We start from the raw sequence: 23,583 nt of genomic DNA, 5'->3' as shown, positions 1-23,583 counted from the left end.
TTTACAGCTTTACCATCTTATTTTGATAACAGCTCCCAGAGAACTGCCTGTTCTTTAAACCTTGTGTTGTTGATTCTACTTTTTCAGATTACTAAAGACTGTATGATACCAGACCTACTGCTGATCAGTGTGGCAGCCTCTGAAATTCTTTTGTGCAGTTCAGCTTTCAAATTTAAAGAAGCCCTGATCTTCTAGTCTGACTTCAGTTTATTTCTACCTGTGCTTTCTGCAGATTAGTTTTTCTAATAAGGAAAAGTTTGAATTTAGAAACTCTATGAAATACTTCACTGATACTCAGATACAGTGATTCAGATGTATTGTCTCCTCTACTTACTTATTAATTTGATAAAATTGTCTGACTAGTATGAATTTTTCCCCTTGCTGATCATTGAGAAAATTGCTAAAATGGAGGAGTTGCTGACGATTTCTGCTTGTGATGTGTAAGTGATAGCTGGTACACAGATATTTTGAAGTATCTGCAGATCCTGACCTGAGGCCCGAAAGTCTTTTCTGTGCCCAGTGTTGTTTATTTGAAACAGAGCAGCACTGACATTCCTGGGGTAAAGTCCAGTAACACAACTGTAGGGTTCTGGCATTTCCAGTCTGGGCTGGCCTTGTACCACATTCTCTTCTTGTGATGACTTTCCTATTAAGAGGATGTTGCTTGGGCAATGCAGTCCTTTCCTGCCCTAGTTTACAAAACTGAATACAGACAGAAATTACAGTTGTACCGTAGCAATGTAGTAATAGCATGCATGTCTGGAAAGCTGAACGGGTTTCAGCATCTCTTCCAAAATCACTTTTATGCAAATGCTGCAAGTGTCATCAGAGTGGCTCTGGCACCTTGTGTCCCACACAGTGTGAATTTTATGTAAATTCATCCCTGTGAACTTCTCTGCAGGCTCACAAAGCTAGAAAGCATAGAGTAGCTAATGTGTGCCCAGTGTCAAGAGACACACCGGGGGTATTTGCATCCTACTCTACACCGTGCATGAAAATGTTAATGCCTAATGAGCTGTAAATTGCAGTGCTGGTTTGTGAAATAGAATTCCCATGGGGCATATCATACAGATTTCTCGCAGGATTACAAAATATCTGCTTCACTTGGCGGTGAGAGGACTGCTCAGTTGTATGGGATTACAGTGAATGTGATTAATGTTACAGATTGCATTGGAATAGACCTGATTTTGCTGTCAGACAAAATACTAATGTAATTCCATGTTGCTGGCTGGGAGATAGGAGGTGCCAATTAATTGTCTCTTTTCCTTTTTTGTTTATTTTCTTTTTTATTTTAATAATATCTCTTGCCAGAATTGTGCCTTCCAGTTACATTATAACGGAGTGGGTAACAGCGTGGGTGTAAATAAATGGAGGGCTCTGTTAAGTTTGCAAATACATGGAAAGAAATGTTTAAGATCCATGTAGCCAAACATGTTGACTGCTTGCAAGCAAATACACATTTTAATTGTCATACAACATGTCCACAACTTTTAAGAGACAAGCAAAGGCTGATGTTAAACTTGCAAGACTGAAGTGGAAAGAAAATCATGCAAGTAAGTGGTCTTTTCTGCTGTCAGTTGTGCCTCTCTTGTTTTCTGTCCTACTCTTTCCCAAGACTTTGCTCAAAGAAGTGGAAGGCTCCTTGGGGCAGGCTGGGCAGACCCCGGGACTAATCAAATAGCTGCACGTATGGCTTACCTGCTGAAATACAGGGGATGAAGTTTAGATCAAGCAGTTGGGTTGAGAAGTTTGCAGGATGAGCTGTACTTTTATATTTTGTCTGGACTGCGACACTGCTGAGGTTTTGGCCTTTATCCTGGGGCTCTGCAGAGGGCACTGAACTGATGAAGAAGCTTCTTTTAGAAGCTCAGCCCTACTTTGAACCCTCACGTCTTTTATCTTGCACTTGGCACAGTGCTGCAGGTGTTGAGTGAGCAGGGATTTGTTTACGTCCTTAAGTTGATGAGCTGGCAAGCTCCCAGGGACCCACAAGCTTTTCCACATCCAGAACAATATGCTGGTCATGCTGGCACTCTAGAGGAGTTGGAAAAGCAGGAACTTGTCAAATTACCTGTCTCATTAAGAAGCAGGAGTGGATTGTTATGTCAGAAGCAGCCTATGCTTTTGCCAGCCCTGAAAACTGCATGAGAACAATTTTACATGAGGATATTATCTATGTCTGCACTTGCACGCGAAACTGCATAGTGCCCTGACTGTGCACAGGGACTGTCAGAAGCCCTGATAAGAAAAATATGCTAGGTTCGCTAGATTTAGTCAAAGAGGATTATGAAAACCCTTGTGATAACACATTAAGTCTTCAACTAGAGGAGCATCTGAGAAGTATATTCAGAAACTAGAGTCTATCCTATCAAGCAGTTCAAGTGACTGGCTGGAATTCTTGTTTCAGGGCAAATTTATGAACACCATCTCCCAGGAATGGGGAGAGTCCAGATCTTTCAAACTGCAGAAGAAAACATTTTGATTGATGAATCTTGACAATATCTAAGAACCATAGAACAGAGGATTCACTTCATTACCCCTATAGATTTTGTGAATTTTCAGTATGTCCTTTCCCTGTGCCACCTGCCTGCAGACAGCTTCCAAGAAAAAGGCTTTGGGATGTTGGAAGTGACTACTGTTGTCTTTTAGAGCTGACAAATGTTGACCACAAAGGAGCCCTGTTTCTTACAAGCAAAGTAACTGTTACGTCTTTATGTGCTTTTCTTTAAAATGCCATCCAGGAACATAGGAACATTCATGTCTTTGTTCCAGAGTAATAGATCTTGAAAGGTATGGGATCATGTAGATGTAGCTAATAGGGAAATATTGTGAAATACTCAGAACTTGACACTGCATTTGTGCTTTTTTTTTTTTTTTTTTTCTCCCTTGTGACTATTTTGGAGCAATCAGGTGGAGTCAGAGATGCAGAAAAAGATAAGCTGCTGTACAAACACTTCCCATGTTCCATGTAATGAAGCTGATCACAGCCTGGGAAATTCAGTAGAATCTCTCAGCATCCCTATTAAATATATTACTCTTCTAGTAAGAAATTACTTCTCCTTCCTACCAAATTTTAGTGAAAAAAATACCAGATTTGGTTGACTTCACTTGACTGTCAATCTGGTGGGTGTTCTTTGAGCTCTGCATGCATTTCACCACCCTGCAGGTAGTATGGAGCAGCAGTTCAAGGTGTCCTGTGGAACCACATGCTAGGAAGCTGTTTCATGCTTTGCTGCAGGTGAAACATTGAACACTGGGGACATTTTTGGAGTCCTCTACGTGGGCTTTCTCTTCCTTTCTGCAATAAAGGATGAGGTCTGGAGGCAGCAGGTGGCACAATCGCTGACAAACTCCCTGACAAGCAACTGTCAGATGAAGTTGAGCTTCCAAATTAAAAGTGTGGAGGAGAAAGGGGATTGCAAGCATGCCGTAAAAGCACTGTTGGCATGTGCAGCTAAAGTGAAAGGACAGATTAAATCCACAGTGCATAAGAGTAGCACAGGGATAAAGCCAGAACGTGATTCAGTTAGGTCTGTCTGAGTTGCGGCTAGATTGCTCTTGTGAAATGATGGCATGGGAACTTCATAGTGTGAATAACAGTTTGCATGGGCAAGTGAAGCATTTGCCATGCATTACCTAGAAGGTAATGGGTAAAATGTTCAAAAGACGTGGAGGAGTCAAGGTCCTTTCTTTTAGAAGCTTCCTTCCCATTTGGAGAATGGATTTTGGAAGGTACATAAACGTATACATTTGAAGAGAGGCATGTAGAGGCATTTCCAGACTTTCCAGTGCCTCTGGATCTTGTAAGTTTTTAATTTAAATAAGTTTTTAGAATTGCATAAAAGTTTATATAATTTATGGACAAGTGCTCAGCTACACATTTATGATTTTGAGGTACTGGGAATGTCTGTGATTAAGAATACATTATATCATATAATGGTTGGGGTTGGAAGGGACCTTAAAGATCACCCAACCCCACCCCCCCTGCCACAGACCGGGACACCTTCCACCAGCTCAGGTTGCCCAAAGCCCCATCCAACCCGGCCTTGAACCCTTCCAGGAGGGGGGCAGCCACAACATTCTATTTTGAAATGCTTTTGTATTCCTCCTCAATACGTCCTCTTTTATTTTACAGACCTGTTCCATTGCACAATAAAAACATTAAAATTGATCTGTTACTTACTTGACTTGCACAAAACTTTAGCCAGCTGCTTATGTGTGCTCTGACAATCAAATATCCTGCAGCTGACATTCATCACAGTCTAGTGAGTCCAGAGAAGAAAAATATACCTATGTTAATCATCAAACAGCATATGAGCATCTTCTGTGTAAGAGCTGGGTGGTTTATGACCAACTTGGCAAGTCATCCAGCTGTGGCACATTATGCAGTCGCTTCTTGGCAAGATGTGCTGAGACAGCACTCGTCCTGTGAGCAGAAGTGGATTTGCATTAAGTTGAAAGGGAACGACTGATTAGAATATCCTTCATTTTTGCTTTGGCGTTGAATTGGCTGTGGGTGCCCGGACGCTGGCCGCGGGGGCTGCAGGGCCCCTGCGAGGAGAGGCCGGGGCCGGTTCCAGCCGGATCCAGCGACCCCACCACAGGGCACGGCCCAGCCCCTCGGCCACGCTGGAGGTGCCTCAGGGGAAGTGGGTTTAAGAAAGGGCAAAATGCTGCCGGCGGTGAGGAGTGAGGGGAAAAGAGCGAGGAGCGAGCAGGCCTCATGGGAGGAAGAGGAGCTGCAGGCCCAGGGCGGGCATTGCCCTCGTCAGCAGAAGGCGTTCCAGTGGCACTGTGGGAAAGAGTTAAGTGTCGGCCATGTAAATCGGCCAGCCACCACAGGAAAAAGGAGGCATTTTCATGTTTGTGCTGTTTAAGTGTTTTGATAAAACACTACGGAGTGACCCCATAGGGAAATTGTAATTAATGAGATAAATTAGAGAAGAGATATTAGAGGGAAAATAAATAAATTTCTTCAGCTGGTAAACTCCAAACCCCGCAGAGGAAAGCATCTTCATAAGTACTGTAGCTGTTGACATAGCTTCTGTTATGGTTACATCTGTGTTTGCTCTTCTCGATCTGGCTTTGCCAACATAGCTAACAGAGAGTCATCTGGAGTCCTGTCTTTCTCTGCATTGCACTTAGGATTATTTAATAAGGTCTTGAACCAAATGTTATTGAGGATGATGGGCGTATTTCTACAAACACCAGTGAGCTTTGGGTCTGCCTCTGTCCCAGTAAATGACATCAGATCAAATTTAACACGGCAAGGGTGAGTGAAAAAGACACGCCAATTAACTCCACATTTTTACATATATAAAGCACACTGGTTATTTTGAAAGTTTCATCAAAGACCGAGGCTTCAGATGGTTTTAAGGCAATTATGTGTGAACAAAAAAAAAAGAATGAAAAGAATGAGAATGTGAATCTGTCTTGTCCCTGTGTTTTCGCCTGGTATGTTTCTTTTCCCTCTAACTTTTTATACCTAATGATATCATTAAATCTTCCTAATATATATCTGAAGATAAAAGGTGACAGCTGTAATGGAAAGAACTGATCACAATTTTTTTTTTTTCTTGGCAATATCTGCAGTAAATTTGTAATATGCTTAAGAAAACAGAGAACAAATCTTACTAATAAATTGAGGCCATTTCATTTTGGATGACTGTCCACTGAGGATCGTTCTCACTGCATTTGGCCTCAGAATATCATTGATGTCGGTCACAAACGATCTACTCTTTAATATCCAGGATACAAAGTCCCTTTGACATCTGCCATCTCCGTTCCACAGTCAAACTCTCACTAGTGCAATATTGGCTGTAATTGAACTTGAAAATTGCTTCACTTTCTGAAATGCTGACTGCTTAATTATGATGGGGAAAATAACATTCTACAGCCATAAGCTTAGATAACTGTGTAACACAGAAACTATGTAATTATACGTGTGAATAATACTTGCTACGATTTATGTTAATACCAGTGGCAATATGCAGAAGGACCACTCTGCAGACCTTGTCTTGCTTCAGTATGGAAGGGAGCAATGAACCACAAAACAGAGAGAAGGGAGGAAGTGCAGGCCTGGGTCTCACTTCCTTGTATCCCAGAGGTGTTCAAATTCACCCAAACAGGCTTCAAGAGACTGTGTGGTTCAACTCCAGTGTCCTGGTTTGGGCTGAAATAGAGTTACTAATCCTTTTCAGGGACTAGATGAGTGCTGTGTTTTGGATTTAGCTTTGGGTTTGGGATGAGAAGAATGCTGATAGCACACTGGTGTTTTCAGCTGCTGCCGAGACTTCAAGGACTCTCTGACTCCCCATGTCCTGCCCGTGCGCAAGGGCACAGGGAGCAGGGAGGGAGCACGGCCACAGCACCTGACCCTAACTGGCCAGTGAAATATTCCACATCATGGCACGTCATGCTCACTGTATAGAGGAGGGGTGGTTGGGAAGGGGCTCTCTCGCTTCCAGGATTGCGATTGTGGGATCTTGGTATCTCGGGGTCGCTGGCCGGGAATGGGCTGGGGATTGGTTAGCAGGTGGTGAGCAATTACATTGTGCATTGCCTGTTTATATATTTCTTTTTGTTTTCCCCCCATCATCGTTATTTTTCTCGTTTTATTGCCATTATTAAACTGTTCCTATCTCAGCCTGCGAGTCTCCCTTCACCCCTCTAATTCCCTCCCCCATTCCCAGGTGGGGAGGGGGAAGGGAAGGTGACTGGCTGCGTTGGTTGGCTGCCGACCAGGCTCAAACAGGTTTTCCATGGGGTATTGTCTAGTCAGTTAACTTATACTCAGCTTCAGGTCTCCATCTGAAAAACAAGGACTGCAATGACCCTGTTTTTCAGGTATACTCTGAGAATTAAACACAGATCAATTTGAGATGCTTGAATACTATGTCTGCATGAATCAACCTGATCTATAACAAAATGGAAGCCTTTCTTTCTGAACACTCTGTGGTTATGACATGACAGTTCTTTTGAGGAATTGCGTGTATGAAAATGTTTCATTTTAGCCTGGAGCAGCAGTGGCAAAGCAACTTTAAACCTCCTAGTCTGGCTGAAAGGAGCGCATTCAGAACAACACAGGGATACTGAAGATGACTCTGGATGAGCCACCTCAAACACCAGAAGCTGCAAGTCACTGTAAAGTGACATGGCGTTGCTGGTTCCCCATGCAGCAGCTATCACATTCAGATCTTACCCGTTCTTTCCTGGATGATGTTGCTGGTGTGGTGTTCATGTACACCACAGACCATATCTATGTCCCAGTGAACTTGGTGCACAGTATTTCTCTTAAGTGGATTTTAGCTCGAGCTAACTCCATGATTGTGCCTGATACTGTTTACATTCATAATATCTCTCTGATAGATTCACACAGCAGATAGGTTGTTCATAGATCTTTAGTTTCATGAAAAACCTCAGTGGTGCTTTTTTTCACGATTTTCTCCATCTTATATTTTTTCTTGTGAAAAGGAAAGTACATAGGCCTCTGTCTGTGGCTGATTAATTACTCTATAACAAAGCAGCTGCGGAGCCTGACAAGATTGCACCCAGATTACAGTCTTAAAATAGTGGATGGTCTTGATGTTTTTCCTTCCAACCATCCTACAATTGTTGTCATAAGAATGAATGATAATTGCATTGCTCTGTATTGTCACTGCATTTCTTGTCACATGAATAGGTTCATTTAGTGCCACCATCTTGGGTTGTTATGAAAATGAGACATCTGAAGTTAAGACTGTTACCTCTTTTCCTCTCTGATCAGGAGCCAAATTCTAGGTCTAAGCACAGATTTTAAGTAAATGCTTTACATGCTGTATTGGCATCGTGTGGTTACAAGCTTTACAAAAATGACTCAGGGTTACACATTTTCATATGCTAGAAAAATATGTGTAAATTTATATGTTTTAGGATTAAAAGGGATTGACCCTGAAGGCAGAAAGTAACAGGATTAGGAGTAGAACCAAAGTCTTCCATTTTTCAATGCCAGTTAGTCAACTAAGTTTTTTTTTTTAAGAGATATACTATGCAGAATATTGTGGGTTGGGAACAAGGGGTGAGAAATTCTTATTGTTGGGAGTCACCAGACACATAACTGCTTCAAGGTTCTTCAGAGATACAGCAGATCTGTTTTACTGTAGGCAATAACCGAATTAACTAAATCTATGTGGTTGAGTAAATCTACAGATGAAGTATAGACAAAATAGCACGAATTCCATACAAAGAAGAATGTCTCAAATTCATTCACTTAAGCATTAATCTTCAAATATAGACTACTAGATTGTTGTAGGGTTTTTAGTCTAAACGTACAGATCGACACCCTAACATCAACTTTATGCAGAAGGCTTGACAGAGAAATTCATCCTGATGTAATAAACACAGCTCCACCGAGATCAATGGTAATATTTTAGCTAAGGTTAGGACTCAGCTTTCTAATTTGCCAGCAGCATATGAAATGATCATTTATGCTGGCACTCCAGTGAGATATGAATTGGAAGACAAATATAAAAATTACAAAGCACAGCTTAGTTCTCACTTGAAAGGTGGTTCATTTAGCTTGCTTCACTTTGCAGTTTGGTTGCATTCATATACACACACAGAATCATATTCAAAAGAGGTCAGAGTTACGTGTTCATTTGTGTGGCGCTCGGTTTGCTGGTTTCTTGGTTTCCTCTGGGAAGCATGTTTTTTTTTTTTTTTTTGTCCCCAGAAGAGCTGCTTCCCTGATAGGCTTCGATTTATTTTCTCTGTTCTCACAACCCTCTGTAACTGATTCCCTTGTGCCCTTATCTGTAGACACTGATTATGAAATAGGTATCTTTGGTATAGGTAAAGGGGTGTGTGTTACCTGCAACTTATATTGCTGAAAATGGGGTAATAGTAACAAAAGAATATATGAATAACTAGATGCAGGCCAGTCTGATAATTATAAGGTCTTTCACACACACACCTTTGTGTACGTATATATTGAACATAACATCTGTATGTTGCAAAATCTGTGCTGGAAATTAATTGGTGCTTTCCCTGGATCTGTATTTCTCTCAGGACAGATATCAGTGGATGGATTTATGCGATATCTGAGTGGAGAAGAAAATGGTGTTGTTCCACCTGAGAAACTGGATTTAAATGAAGATATGTCTCAACCACTGTCACACTATTTCATCAATTCCTCACACAACACCTACCTCACAGGTACAGTGTTGGAGAGATCTGATTTCTTATCTTGCAGAAGTTCATAGCATATTTGCAATGATACCACAAAATACACTAAAAGCAGCAGCAGCAAATGATGATGGAGCTTAGTCTCAGGGAAGCAAGGGTGGAACTTGATTGTTGTTCTAGCTGCTGCACACACACATCAAATACACTTTTATTAACAGGTGAACAACAGTTACATTGTTCAGCTAAGGTCTGGTCTGAAGACCAGTGAAGTCCCTGGAAAGTTTCCCTCAAGTTAGATAGGATTCCAGGTTAAGGTCCTTATTTGGGAAGGAGAAGGAACGATGTACTTTTTATGACAACCAAGAATAGCCAAACAAGTATGCGAAGCAGAATATGGGACTCTGTAGCTAATAAATTTGCCCCTAAATATTAAATCTGACAGTTTGTTGAGGCCCGTGAAATTTGATTTGATTCAGAGATTAGAGAAGTTCCAACATGGCACATAGCTTTCTGACAGTCCATTCATATCTGCAAGGAATAGAAATCTGGTCTCTGACCTTATCTAACTTTTGAGCTGAAATTTTTAGGTGCTATCATGTTTTTTAAAAAACTGAGCAACCAAAAGCTCCTGTTAATTTGAATTAGAGTTAATGAGACTGAACTGTCTTGTTTGCATAACAAAGTCAACAGTGCTTTAAGATTCCAGAAAAACTAAGACAGTTTAGGAATCCAACTTTTGGCACTCATTTCCTTGTCGAAGATGCTGTTAACTTGTGAGAAAATAATTGTAAATTTACTATTTTAGTTTAGTTTATGTAGGAACAAATGTTTTTGACAAGCGAATGTGCACAGGGAGTTCTCTCCTATTTGATTTGATGTTTGTTTTGTTGTGTCATATTTGCTAATGACAGCGTTATGTTAAAGAAAAAGAAGTAATGCTACAGTGTGTGCTAAAAGTGTGGCTCATGGACCATGTAGGTTTTTTTAGTACTATTGACAGACTTGCCTTAACTGACCAAGTTCTTCAGAATGCCAGTATGACAAAACAGACACAAAGCCATGCAGTGGCGATGCCCAGTTTAAACAGACCATGTGGTAGTTACTTTCATCTGTTTTGTGTTTGTTATAGCACTTTCTACAGCACCTTCTAATGCTTTCATAAAGTGAATGAACTGTCATTGTTTCCATTAGACACCATTTTTCAGAGGTTTATATCTTGGCTGTAAAATGTGTTTTGTGCTAAAACTTGTCATATAAGTATTTGGCTTGACAGCTATTTTGTTTCTCTGAATTAAAACGAATGAAAATCAGTGTGGCCGTCTTTAAGTTATGGTTCCAGTATGCAGAAATTTATGCTCTTTGGAAGACCGCAGACATGTCTGAAGCAAAAGCAAATTTTAATTATGATATTTTGCAGACCTCTTACCTCCAGTATGGACTTTGTTCTGTCAGTGAGGATTAGGACCCACTTAAGCCAAATTCTGCAGCTTTAAACAGATTTTCTGGAAGAAAACAATAAAGCTGTTGTACAAATGTGGGAAGAACAGGCCTATAGGGAGGACAGACGATGCAGTTTAAAGTTGGTCTGAAGAGATAAAATACTGCTCTCCCCACTACCAGCATGAATTTATAGCCAGTAGCATACCACAGATTTTTATCAGGGCTGATCAGGACAGAGTCACGTTCTAAAGGTCTAGAAGCGCAGCAGCCAAAGAACAAAGAGTTAAGGGTGAGAATTCATGATTAGTCTGATCTATTCTATTTTTTTTTAACCACAGCACAAGTGACCTAACATATTTAATTATTTTAAGAGAAAGAAAGTTTGCCTTGAAACTTTCCAAATTCGCTTTGACTTGTATGTGAAAGTCTGTAAATCATCTCAAATTGCATCTATAGGTTTCTTTGCCTGCATCTCTAAATGATTTCAGAAGCTATATTTGGAAGTATGATCCTCAGTCTTAATTTAACATAATATTCCTGGCTTAGTAAATTGGGGGAGTACATCAGAGTAAACTCGGGGGATAGTGCAAAATAAGTTTGAATCTCTTTCAAATTCCATTTAAGTGTGCGTATTTTCACATTTACAGGCACAAAACACATGCCTTTCTCTTTTAGTGGGTTCATTATGTTCAGTAAATGTGTGGCAGCTGGCCGACAATGGAATTATTGATTTGATTTTTATCTGCATATTACAAAAACTGACAGGCTTAGATTTTGCTTTGAGGCTAGACCAGATACAGCAATCACATTGCCATTTGCTTCCTTCCAACAAGGACTTAGTAAAATTAATCAAATTAATGGTGGCAGATTATTCTTTTTCCCAAGAAGATTTCAAAGGGTCTGCTCAAGTGCTCATGGCTTTGGAAGGGAAGCTTCGGTAGCACCTCTGCCCTCATTGGAGCTGTGAAATAGCAACTAGTCCTGTAATAATTATTAGGACAATATGAAAACCATTCAGTCTAGCAATACTTTATGATTACTGTTCTTAATGCCCTATCAATTATCTCTCCCTTTGTTAGTTTTTTTAAACCCAGAAAAAGCATGCACATTATAACATAAAAAGAAACATGTGCACACTCTGAATTTATTTTTAATTACGCTGATCATCTTCCTAGCCTTTAGTAGAAACCCTTGGCAGTACATCAAGCCCTTATTATTTATTTAGAAGTGTTACTGCTTTCTTTTTCTTAGGGAAATGTAATTTTTAAGAACCAAGGTAAAAATCCATGAAGAAAGAAGTGATTTATAGTGATCCTAGGGTAGCTTAAAGAAATGTCATCTTTTGGAAACTTTTTTTTACTGTCTTTCATCTTTTTTTATCACCGGTATCATATTTATTTATTTACTCCTTTCAACCCTTTAATGTGCAACCCTGCTTTTTTCTGGTTTCTCACCAGTCTCACCTCAGGTTACTGCTGTTGTCACAGTGGGGAGTGACTTTGCAGCGTTTCTCTCAGCAGCACCCAAAGTCAAAGACAAACGGTTATGTATCATTATCAGCGTTGCGCACTTTGATGGCTATCCAACTTTGTTGTATATGTGAAATGCACAATGTGAAAATCACAAGCCTTTATTGTATGTTTTGTCTTTGGCTTAAAGGAAAACAATAGCAGCAGCAGTAGGTTTCAGAGCTACCAGTTTAGCATGTATAGCCAACATGGGACTATCCCATTGACTCTCAGCATCTGCTTCCCTGCTTACAGTCCAGTACTTTCAGTTGTTTCTAGAAAAACGTCTCATGAGTGGCATGTTCTCTTCTCCTCTACTGCTGCTGTGACCTCTCCTCTACTGTTCTACAGCTTTTCTGTTCTCAGTGATTCCTCAGTCCTTGCCATCGCTGCTTATCTTCATTCACCACTTCCTTGAAACCTTCTTCACCTTCAAAGCCTCCAAAACAGTACCTTCCCAGTTTCCAAGATGACAGGCCCGTATGGAAGGGAAGGAAAGCTGGGTGATACCTGCTCTGAGCAGGAGTTTGTCATACCACCAACAGCAGTTTTTGGCTGGCTGCTGCATTTTGCTCAGGTGAGCGGCTGGCAAGACCCAAGGCTCTGCTCTCTTTCAGCCCCACCGTGTCCTTCCTGGTGGACTAGGGGGAAGGAAAGCTCAGGGAGCTCCAGCAGTGGAGGAGGAGCAGACCCAGCTAATCCTGTCCAGCAATCTAAGGCAGAAAAATGAGGTTCTTTCTGGCACTGGAGTCACAGTTTATCTTAGCACGAGGGCTAACAGTTAGAAAGGAGTAGTGGTTGTTGTGCAGCTCTCCCACCGGTTACCAGTTTATTGGGGGCATTTTTTTACCTTCCAGCTGTCGTTATTTTTCATGGTTCACCTTGAGAATAACATAAAACCTGAGGAAAAGGGCTGAGTTTCCAGGGATGAAGTTAATTTCAACATGATGACTTCACCTCACAGGAAGCAAGCTACAGACCACTATCAGGGCCCTGTGACCTTGAAGCAGCTTCCACAGTTTCATCGTTGAATTGTCTATAGCCATTTACAAAAAAAAACAAAACAAAAAAAAAATCAGCAGAGGGAAAGCTGTTGTTGCATCACAAAGTGGAAAGATACTCTGTGTGGAAGGTCTTAGGTGGAACTTTCTGAGATATTAGTTTGGTGCCCAGCTCTCAAAAAAAATCCTATGTATAAAAAATAGCTTCATTGAGATCGTGATTCCCATTTGCCTGACTCTTGCATCTTTCTCTGAGGAAGTTTTTCTTTTGTGAGAAGATGGCTACTCCATTAAGCAGACCGAGTAAAAATTCCTTAGGTCTCCTGCTCTGTCATGTTTTTAAATGATTGCTCTAATTTTGTCAGCTGAGTGTTCATGCTAGCACTGTTAAACCTCAGGTTTTTTGTCATCCGAAGTTGTACCTATCCTCCTTCACCAGCTTCACCCATGCCAATTCCCCCTTTCTTAAGCCATACTCTAAGTGAGGAAATTTCTCTTTTTAGAAGCGAGTGGAAACCTTGTAAAAGGGAGAGGAAAAAGTCATATAGATTGTGTCCTTAATGCAAAATTAATTATTCTAGTACAGATCAGCAACTGACAACAAAATTTCTAGAGGAAGCTTGCCTCCAGTAGCAGCAGAGGTGAACATAAAGAGTTTAAAACAATAAATAATTGTTTTGTCTGATCTGAGATAACTGAATTCTCAAGAAGGAGAGGAAAAGTCAAGATCATGAAAGTTTTTTGTGCCCTTTAAGTAATATTTCATTCAATACTGCATAGTGAGTTTTCAAGATCCTCTGTGCCTTCTCTTATTTGCATCTTCAGGCCAAGCAGTTGAAGTATATTGAAATAAGACATACATTCTTCGAAGCATATTTAAATAAGGTATATATTATTTTCTAAACCCCCCTTTATAAGGAGGATGAAACAGCGTTGGGGATTGGGTAACCTCTCTGCCTCCAATAACAGCATTTGAAGATCTTCAGATAGCTGAAATCTGTAAGACAAAGATACGGAGAGCCGGCAGCAGGGGAAGGGCTCTGTGAGTAGGTCCTGATGGGTCCCACTCCCTCACTGCAGTTGGACAGACTCGGCTGGTCACGCAGTGTGTCTGTCTCAAGTGGGTCCCACAGCTAGGACGAGGGTTCCCCGGTGCACCCCGGGCCGGACAGTGGCCGTCCCGTAGCCTGGCTGCAGCGTGGCAGCCGCCCGGGCGCTGCTGGCAGCTCAGCAGAAACGCAAACCCGGGGGTGGGCAGCCCCAGCCCTCCTGGCCTACGCAAGTGTTGCATCTTCTGCTCGGGTGGGCCTGAATCAATACTGACAGCAAGTGTATTCCTGCTGCTGGCTGGAACAAGCCTGGCCACACATCCTGCTTTGGTCCGGTGTAAAGTGTTAAAAATAACAGCCATAGGGTGAGAGCCTTATTTTGACTTACATACAAGCAGTAGCAGAATATGTCACAGCATGGGGTCTTGTCCTGTGCGTGGCAAAATAGCTCAGAAGGAAAATAAATTCAAATAAATGTACTGTCTAAAAAAAATCTTAGCTGCCAGCACCTTCTGTCGCTGCTCGTGTCAAGAGCCAGACTCCCAGCAGTATGGGGCTCTGAGTTTGCACGCTGCAAACTAAAGCGTATGATCCGGAGCACTAATTGCTATTCCAGGACTTGCCTGCAGAGAGGAGGTTTAGCAACTCATGTTTGTGCACGGCAAAGGGAGTATACAGGCACTTCTGCCTGCCGGGAGAAGGTGGTGCTGTGGGTGGGCGAGGGGCAGAAGCAGCCTCTGTTTCTAGAGTGGCGAAGAGTGAGGTGACTCCAAATACCCCCCAGTTTGGGGAGGATACATAACTTAAAATGGTAACCAAATTTTAAGTCCACGTATTGCAAATAACTTCCACTTGTAAAGCTAGTGATGAATGAATTCAACAAGGATGCATTTGCTGAGAAATGAGCAGCTTAAAGTTATAGAAGTGTGGAACTGATGTGTGTGGGGAAACATGGGTCATATCCTCAGCTTGAATCAATTAGCACAGGCTCATTTTGCTTAGCGTCCTATCAGGTATGATTTGGCTGATTATATTTTTTAGAAAAGCAAGTTTTTGTCAAAATCTGTTCCTCTTTATCCAGTATTGGGTGATGGGATACAAATATTATGGTATTACTGTAGATGCTGCATGCATTATAGAAGGGAATACATAATACTTTCAATTTCCAGTATTAAAAAATTGATCTGTACTCAGGATATTAAAAATATCATACTGGAAGTATTCCCACTAGTGTCTATGTTAGCACATTTTAGAATGCATCTATTAAAGTGATAGTTTGGAATAGATGCAAATAGAGAGTCATGCAACAGAAATTTATAAATAATATATGCAAAAAACATTTGAGGGAACATTCCTAATATTCCATATTTCAGAAAAATAAGGCACTGAGACTATTAAAACATTTACTAGCATTTTGCATTCTGATTGGAGTCTTTCTGCAGATTCAGTGTTTTGGAGGTTGACTATTGTCTTATCCTTAGCAGGAATCCATCCAAAATGTCTGAGCATTATTAATAAGGTAGTGTGGAGGAGTGTCATATGGCAAGCGATGCATGTCATGATTTATTTAAGCACTTTTGAAGGTTAAGGATCTTGTAGTCCAAAACACTTAGCAATAATAACGGCCAGTAGTATCTCAGGAAGCATAGTAAAGGTTTTTTAATCATAAAATAGTTTGTTAATCCAAATTCAATATGCTTTGAGAGAAAAGAATGACAACATGAAGCCAGTTTTCTAAGTGAACATAGTTTTTTAGGCAGCAGAGTTAGGCAGATCTGTATAATGGCAGCCAAGTTTTCACAAGCAGATGCTGGGGGATGAGTACACAGAAATGTGTGCTGTTGTACCCTGACCACTACTCGTGCTTGTTTGTATCCTGCAAAGAAAAAGAGCCACTGCTTACCCCAGAAATCGGGATTGCACCAGAAAGGCTTTTGTGTGAGTAAAGGTAACTTGCCATAATCAAAGGGGTAACATGGGGAAAAGTTAAGTTAAAAAAAAAAAAAAAAAAAAAGATGCATGTTGTCACTTGGCTAATTAATTTTGGATTTTCAGAACCTTCCAGCACTAGCCAAATTCTTCTGTTATTAACATGTACTTCCCATTGGTTCCAGCAGGAGCTGAGAAATCTTACAGATTTCCATAGGAGTGATGTTAATACCCAGTGGAGTATTTATGATTGCTCCAGCTCATGCATCAGCCACAAATGGTAAACAGGAATTTTCAAATAGAAGGGTTTTTCTGTTACAGTTTTTAGTGGAAGATAAAAACACAGAGAAAGCAGACAATGCTATTCAGTGAAGCAAACCAAGATGTATAGTTCCCAGCATAAAACCTAAACACAGAACCACAGAGACAATAAAATGAGAATTAGAGTAATCTGCATTATATTATGTGCCAGTTTCGATGAAGTATTTATATGTCCCCCGTCGGTGAAGAATCTTTAACATAAATGAACTCACTGCCTCCTTAAAAAGCAAGTGAATTCCCTTCAAGAAATCCAGGAAGGTTTTCTCATGAAGTCTGCTAGAAAGCAGGAAACTGCATCCATTTTCTTCACATCTGAACAAGCACTAAGCCATTCTTCCATTATCTTTACCTCTCTGCTGCAAGAGATTTGTATCCATATGACTGGAATCAAACCTGTCGCAGCAGATGAAGACATCCTGACTGGATATCCTTCCCTGAATACAACTGGATTTCTTTGTTGGGTTTTTGGGGTTTTGGTTTTTGGTGTGGGTTTTCTTAATACTTCCTGAGTTTGTGAAAAACTTTTCCTTATTTATTGTTAGATTTATATTATGTCATTGTTTGAAACTGGTAGTTTAATTAAATTTCTCCCTACATAATGCAGTACCACATCAGGAAATTTAACTGACCAACTCAGCGCGAAGATTAGTGTATTAAATATTGATTTGAGACCTAGTAATGGTACCATTAGTAACTGTGCAGGAGGTTTGTTTTATCTCGTGTTAAACTGCATTGCATGTTATGAGAACATGTGATCTTGCTGTCCCGAGTCGCGTCTGAATTTTGCATTGCTTGTCAAAGGATATCAAAGTCTTTTAAAACTAAGCCATTTTATTTTATTTTATTTTATTTTATTTTATTTTATTTTATTTTACTTTTACTTTTACTTTTACTTTATGAATTCCATGCTGCCTATCAGGAGGTTTTGAACTGCCTTCAGTTTGGCTATTTTTCCTCACTCACAGCAGTTTAACTGAGGGCAGAATCCAAACCATGACATGGACTCTGCCTAAGTTATTTCTATCATGTTCTTATGCTTTTTGTATGCCTTTGAGTGTTATTCCTCTCAGCTGAGGGTAAAAAATGCTGTTAACTCTATTTATTATTAGATTATTTGTATTTATTCCCGAGGCCCAAAACGACTTCCCCTTTTTCATGTTCTTGTGCTGTGGCAGCTGGGCAGCTGGCCGGTAACTCATCGGTGGAGATGTATCGGCAAGTGCTTTTGTCAGGCTGCCGCTGTGTGGAGCTGGACTGCTGGAAAGGACGAACAGCTGAAGAAGAGCCGGTCATTACACATGGATTCACTATGACAACTGAAATATCCTTCAAGGTACCGCAACAGAGCACACTGGTGTTGGCTTCAACTAGGGTGGTTTCTTTCTTTCATGTAAAATGCATCACAAATACATTGCTAGAACATTGCTGCATAGGTGGATGGGAAGAGAAATGTGAAGGCAAAAAGGTGTTTTAAGAGATTTCAGAGCATGTGCAGAATCATTGGAAGAGAGGAGTTGCAGTCTTTGGACCTCACAGAGGAAGAGATTCCTGGCCACCGCAGCAGTCGGAGCAAAAGGGATTATACAGTGTGATAGTCTGGGCCATCTGGGGCCTGGGCTCAGGGCCCAGGTCCCTACTCCTGTGCACGTCCTGCAGTAAATCTCACAGGGAGAGAAACAGGGTAGGCCCCAGCCAGGGCTGAAAGACCAGGTATTGCCACCACAACTGGTTGTACACGGTGTAAAACGGGTCTGCAGATGCGCCTGGAGGATGGGGAGGGAGGACTGGTTTGTGTTAGAGCTCCATAGCGTGCGGCAAGAAGGAGAGCTGAGATGAAGGCCACAAGTATTTGAACAGCAAAAAGCCATGTTATTTTTCTCTTCTCTGCCTGGTAAGTGGCGGTGGGAGACAAAAGTGCTGAGTTGAGGCAGGAAACAGCAGCTGTCATGGAAATCTCCACAATCCTTTACATTCCTATGAGCAGTGAATAGGCTACTCATGCCCAGGTTGGCAGGTCCCATCCTCAGGGTCCAGATATTCAGCATTACATTCACAATTTAAAAAAGCTAATAAAGGTATGCACAATGTTACCCTTATTCCTGATACTTGGGATCAGATCTGAAGCACTGGAGGATGAAAAAGAAAAATTAGTATCTTTGGAGATTGTGAGGGGATATTTGTGCCATTCAGACCCTAAACATATCATCTGTATTACTGGATTTCATCTTCGATTTACTTTTTCTATAATGAAAGGTAGGTATTACACCCTTAGCAATAACCTTAAATTGTTATCTTCTTGTTATTCTTAAAGATTGTTTTGATCCAAGGCGTTACAGGAGCAGGATTGGAGGTGTTTTCCTGTAGTATTAAGATCGGTGGTCAGCACAGCTTATAATGATACATCAGGATACAATTTTTGAAGTGTGAAGAAACAATTCTTGTTCATCTGAGACACTAACTCACCATGGAAATACGTTTCTAGACTCACCTGTGTGCAAGAAGATGTGGAAAAACATTCATTACTGAATTTGGCTATGTTACAGCTGTTAGATGTAGCTTCTCTACTAGATATATCTTTGATGCCTGTCTCCCACACTTGAAGCATGAGCTATTGGGGTTGCTTTTTTTGACTTCTAGTCCCTGCCTTTAGGAAGAAAAGCAAACCATACTGCCCCACAGACAAAACACCAAATTTCATTTGCACCAGAACACTCCTTTCTTTTTTTCAATTTGTTTTCTCTAACTCTTTACTGATCGAGTTAATCACAGGAAAACTTAAAACAACCTTCTCCCATGTTTTGTAATTAACTTTCCAGTTATGTTTATATGAAGCCAATTATGTTGACAGGCATAGGGTTTGTTGCTGAAAGTTCTTTAATTAAGGAAGATAGCTCTGAATTCCTTTGGTCACGAGCAGGAATTTAAAGTTAATCTGATTCTTAAAAGGATCATTAGCAGGACTGAGGATTATCCCTGGTAATTCAGGTGTTCAACCCTAGACATTCTATTTGCAGGAGAGATTTTGGAAGGTATTTTAAACCTACTCAGGAATATTTCATCTGTCACTTCAGGACAAGTATTTTTCCTCCACACACAAAAATGTAAAAATTTATCGACTGCTGGTTTCTTTTCAACACTCAAAGTGTGCTGCTTGGCTGAGAAAGAGCAAAATGATAGTGAAATAATGTGTCAGAAGTGTGCGAATCAATTCAGAGTGATCACTGGGTCCTGAATGCTGAATCATTTATCAGCTCACGCTTTTGGCGTGACCACGGCACACAATGCTTCTGCTCAGTCTGTCAGTTTTCGCTGCCTCAGATAGGCTCTCTGAAGTGCAGAGACAGAAACAATATATACTTCCTATCCTTATGTTGCTGAGCGTTTTGTGGGGTTTGTTGTTTGCTTGGTTTTTACCTTGCTTCATGACATAGAGAAATCAGAAAGGTTCTTCTCAGCTGCAGATTGAGAGCTACTGACAGGGTGAGATCTTATAGGGAACCAACAATATTTTTCATGCCATAATCAGGCATGTGTACTTTATATATATCTTGGAGACCTGTTTCAGGTGAGTCATTCTGCAGCTGGAGTAAGGTATGGAACTTATCACAATGTTCATCTCTGACCATAGAGAATTTGCATTTACATTTGAATGCAGTGCAAGACTGAATCACTAGCTACCCGTTTCTTCACTGAACCAATGCCTGAGCTTCTCATGCTCAGATTTCATCTGTGTAATCCTGATTTTACTCGTTCCGGTTATTTTCCCCACACATACTGGATTTCATCCATTTTGCAGTTGATAAGGCAGTTGAAAATAAGTTTATGGATTTACTCCACAGCTTGAGCAGTGTGTAGGAGCAAGAAAGACCTCAGGACTGCTTTCGGCAGTACCTGTCATATCCAACATCAAGTGTTCTTAAGCCCTTCATGATGCTCCATAACCAAGGGGAGGGTGCAGGTGGGTGGTGACCAAGCCAGTGCTAATGATCTGGGGGGAGAGCATCAAGATGGGAGGATTCTGTATTTGTAAACCTGGTTCTCAGCACCACTGTTGCCTTGTAATGGCAAAAAATGCCTTAGATGCTTTTGAGAATCCCTAGTTCTGAACAGCCTCACGGTGGTACCAGCACTTAGTGATTTACTGGAGCTGGAAAGAAAATGTGCAGCGGGAACCACTCCATCATACATTCCCCCATGGGAGAACCACTGCTGTGAAACTACAGCTTCCTACCTGCCTTCACCTAGCCTTCTGCACCATTTGCTATTCTTCCCATAAATGCTTTGCTTTTCTGCTTTCTTTGAAGACTAGAAGTGGTCTTAGTTGAAGCACATCCATGATTAGTGACGTGTGAAGCATTTAAATATTTGGTGATTGCAGTTTATTAAATATAATCAGTCACCACCTGTATGTACTGAACGAGCTAGTTTCTCATCTAAGAGATACTACAATTTGTGCATGTGCTGTGTTTTTTTCTACTTAGATGAAGACTGTAAATTTTGTTTGTCTCCTAGCTCATATCAGCAAATCTTGAGGTGGCTTGTGCTTTCCTTCCAGCCCTGGATTCTGCAACCCAACATCAGAAGAATGTACCAGAAGCTCAGCTTTCATTTTAGGAAGTGGATTTCTTACTTTTACGCTTCTCAGTTGAGCCTTTTAAAGTACAGAAAATGAACAAAAGTAATCCCCAGAGGACGCTTGTTCAAAATAAATAAATATTTTCAGTTTTAGTCATTCTTATGATTTGAGAGGGAACATGCTTTTGGGTTCTTATAAACTCCAGAGTTTGAGGTTCTTGTAAACTCCAGAGTTTGACAAAAATGTATATGAAAAGTCTTCAGTGTTTTATAAGTTCTTTTGAAAAAAGATTTGTGTTCTGATAGGGAAACATAGAATAATTTGTAACAGTGAGTGCATTACTATATTGTGCACCCCACTAAAATTAGTGTTATCAGATGATTCCTCTACTAGATTTACAGTTGCCACTTTCCATCAGAGCTGAAAGGAAACTTCTACAGAAGTTTCAGTTTCTGAGCCCTCTTGTTGGATGATTACTATGCAGCCAACTGTTTTAACTAAGTAATGTTTTTTCTTTTTTTCTTTCTTTTGCCTTGAAGGGATTTCTGTCATCAAAAAAAGAGGGAACTAAAACTTGTGAGTCAGAGTAACTAAGGATTTTATGGCTACATGCTTGTGCTGCTGATGTTTAGAAGACACACATTTGTCAGCGCATGTTTATTATTATGCAGAATAGTTCATGAAAGTCGTAGCTTCAGGCATGGAACAAATCCACACAAACACAAAGTTTTACATTTAAACTATTGATTTAGGCAGACATAAGTCATTTCTTGAGAAATGCAATGCTTGAGGCTCATCAGACATTTTGGAGATGTGATTACAGTTCAGGTTGAAAAATTTTGTTGCTGCAAAAGCACATCCAGGGCTTTCTGGGATGTGTACAACAGAAGGTCTGATTTCAGGCAGTTTGGGTGTGATTTCAGACCTCCTTGGGTCTTTTCTGACTTCAAAGACCAAAACACTGTTTCATTGGAGACAACAATTTGTAACTGTATATCTTTTGATTCTTTAGGAAGTAATAGAAGCTATTGCTGAATGTGCATTTAAGACATCGCCCTTTCCAATCCTCCTTTCCTTTGAAAATCATGTGGATTCGTAAGTAATTACCATGTTTTCCTGTATGGTGTTACACTTTTTTATAAGGTCTGAGCACAGAACTATGTATGCGCTTGTGGCAGTTTCATGACATGATCAACAGCACTTACCCCCAAAAAATTTGCATCAGCCTAAGTAGTCAAGATGATGAGAATGAATCAGGCATGTTCTTAAAAACCTTCACAAATTAGAACCTTTTGTATGAAAGAGGAAGTCTGAATAATTGTGAGACAAATCATGTTAACTTTACAGTCTCAGTATGTCCCACTGGAATGTAGTGGTACTTCATCAAATAAAAAGAAGCAATGTTTTCCCTGCTTATGACCCTATTCTGTGCTATAAGCATATTCTGTGCACAGAATTTTGTCCGTTTATCATGTGTTAGAAGTAGAGGCCAGAACCATAGACTAGCGAGGATTGCGAAACAGGTGGTGTGGATGGCCAGGAACAGTTCCCTTTCTGCCAAAAAATAGCAGTTTTCCTAATATGTTATTTTTTGGTTTTTTTGTTGGTTGATTGGTTTTTGTGGTTACACATAAAGGACAATTTTTGCTGTGTGAGAAAAGAGAAAATAAGTGAGAACACTTCTAAACTTGTCCCGGTTATCTATTTTTTTTTTTAATTATTATTATCAGTTTAGTTCTGATTTTTATTTTTTTTAAGGTTGACATTAATTTTTATTTTGAATATACAGACCACATGGTTCAAAGTGGGGTGACACTGACACATAACATGTGCCTTAACTTCAATTGCCTTTTCCACTTTTGTTTTCTGCTGTGAAAACATTTTCAATACTTCTGGGGCCAGTTTGGACTTAGAAACTTTCTTTAATGTGAAATAAAAAGTTAGCTATGGGGAAGCTATGAATGTTTTAATACAAATCAGAAAATATGTTGGCACTTTTGCTTCTTGAAGAGGAAAAGGGTGAGGGCTAACTGCTTTTCCATTGTTTTAGGAAGAACATTCTCGTCATAAGGGAAGGAACTGGTAGAAGAAACTATGTAAGAATGTTTTTAAGAACAGATGTGACAATACTGATCAAAAATGATGTAGGTAGAAAAATTTAAAATCTGAGAGCTGACCTACACTACCTGTATACCTTACAGTATTAGTTTACACTACCTTTTGTGGGCAAATACATGCTTGCTCTGTGCACATTTAAAGGCCACTGGTTATGATTCAGACAGCTGCCTGTTAAATCTTTCTTACTTAGTTCTGTCTTCCCCTGAAAGACCACACAGATACTGTGTTTAATTTGTTTCTCTAATCAGTCCCCCCTCTCCTTTCTTTTTGGTGTAAGTTGTATCACTTTGGACTTGCTTATGCTCACTTACTGCTGTAGGTTTTAACTCACAATGCTTCTCTCAGTGCTTCCAAATGAAACTTCTGGCCTTTAGAAAAGTTCTAAGCCATCATTCTTCAATGTTTTATATTTTGTATTAATTCTTCTGTATTTGCTAAAATATACATTCACTGTGTTACTATGAAGCAGAGATAAAGCA

The 23,583-nt window shown here is 40.3% G+C and overlaps 1 protein-coding gene across 2 annotated transcripts in view; it reads left to right on the top strand.

Annotated features, from left to right (window-relative positions):
• PLCB1 (phospholipase C beta 1) overlaps nt 1-23,583 on the top strand; it is a 408,321-nt gene that overhangs the window by 277,153 nt on the left and 107,585 nt on the right. For both annotated transcript variants that reach the window (XM_042789375.1, XM_042789376.1), the window contains exons 10-12: nt 9,046-9,192; nt 17,586-17,743; nt 21,999-22,081. In XM_042789375.1, the coding sequence (XP_042645309.1) occupies nt 9,046-9,192; nt 17,586-17,743; nt 21,999-22,081 (388 nt within the window). The remainder of the gene's footprint in view (nt 1-9,045; nt 9,193-17,585; nt 17,744-21,998; nt 22,082-23,583) is intronic.

Source organism: Tyto alba, unplaced genomic scaffold (genome assembly GCF_018691265.1).
Source record: "Tyto alba isolate M040663 unplaced genomic scaffold, T.alba_DEE_v4.0 Super-Scaffold_16, whole genome shotgun sequence".
Lineage (NCBI taxonomy): Eukaryota > Metazoa > Chordata > Aves > Strigiformes > Tytonidae > Tyto > Tyto alba.
Note: the sequence above shows the minus strand (reverse complement) of the source record. Positions and strands in the feature narration are given on the sequence as shown.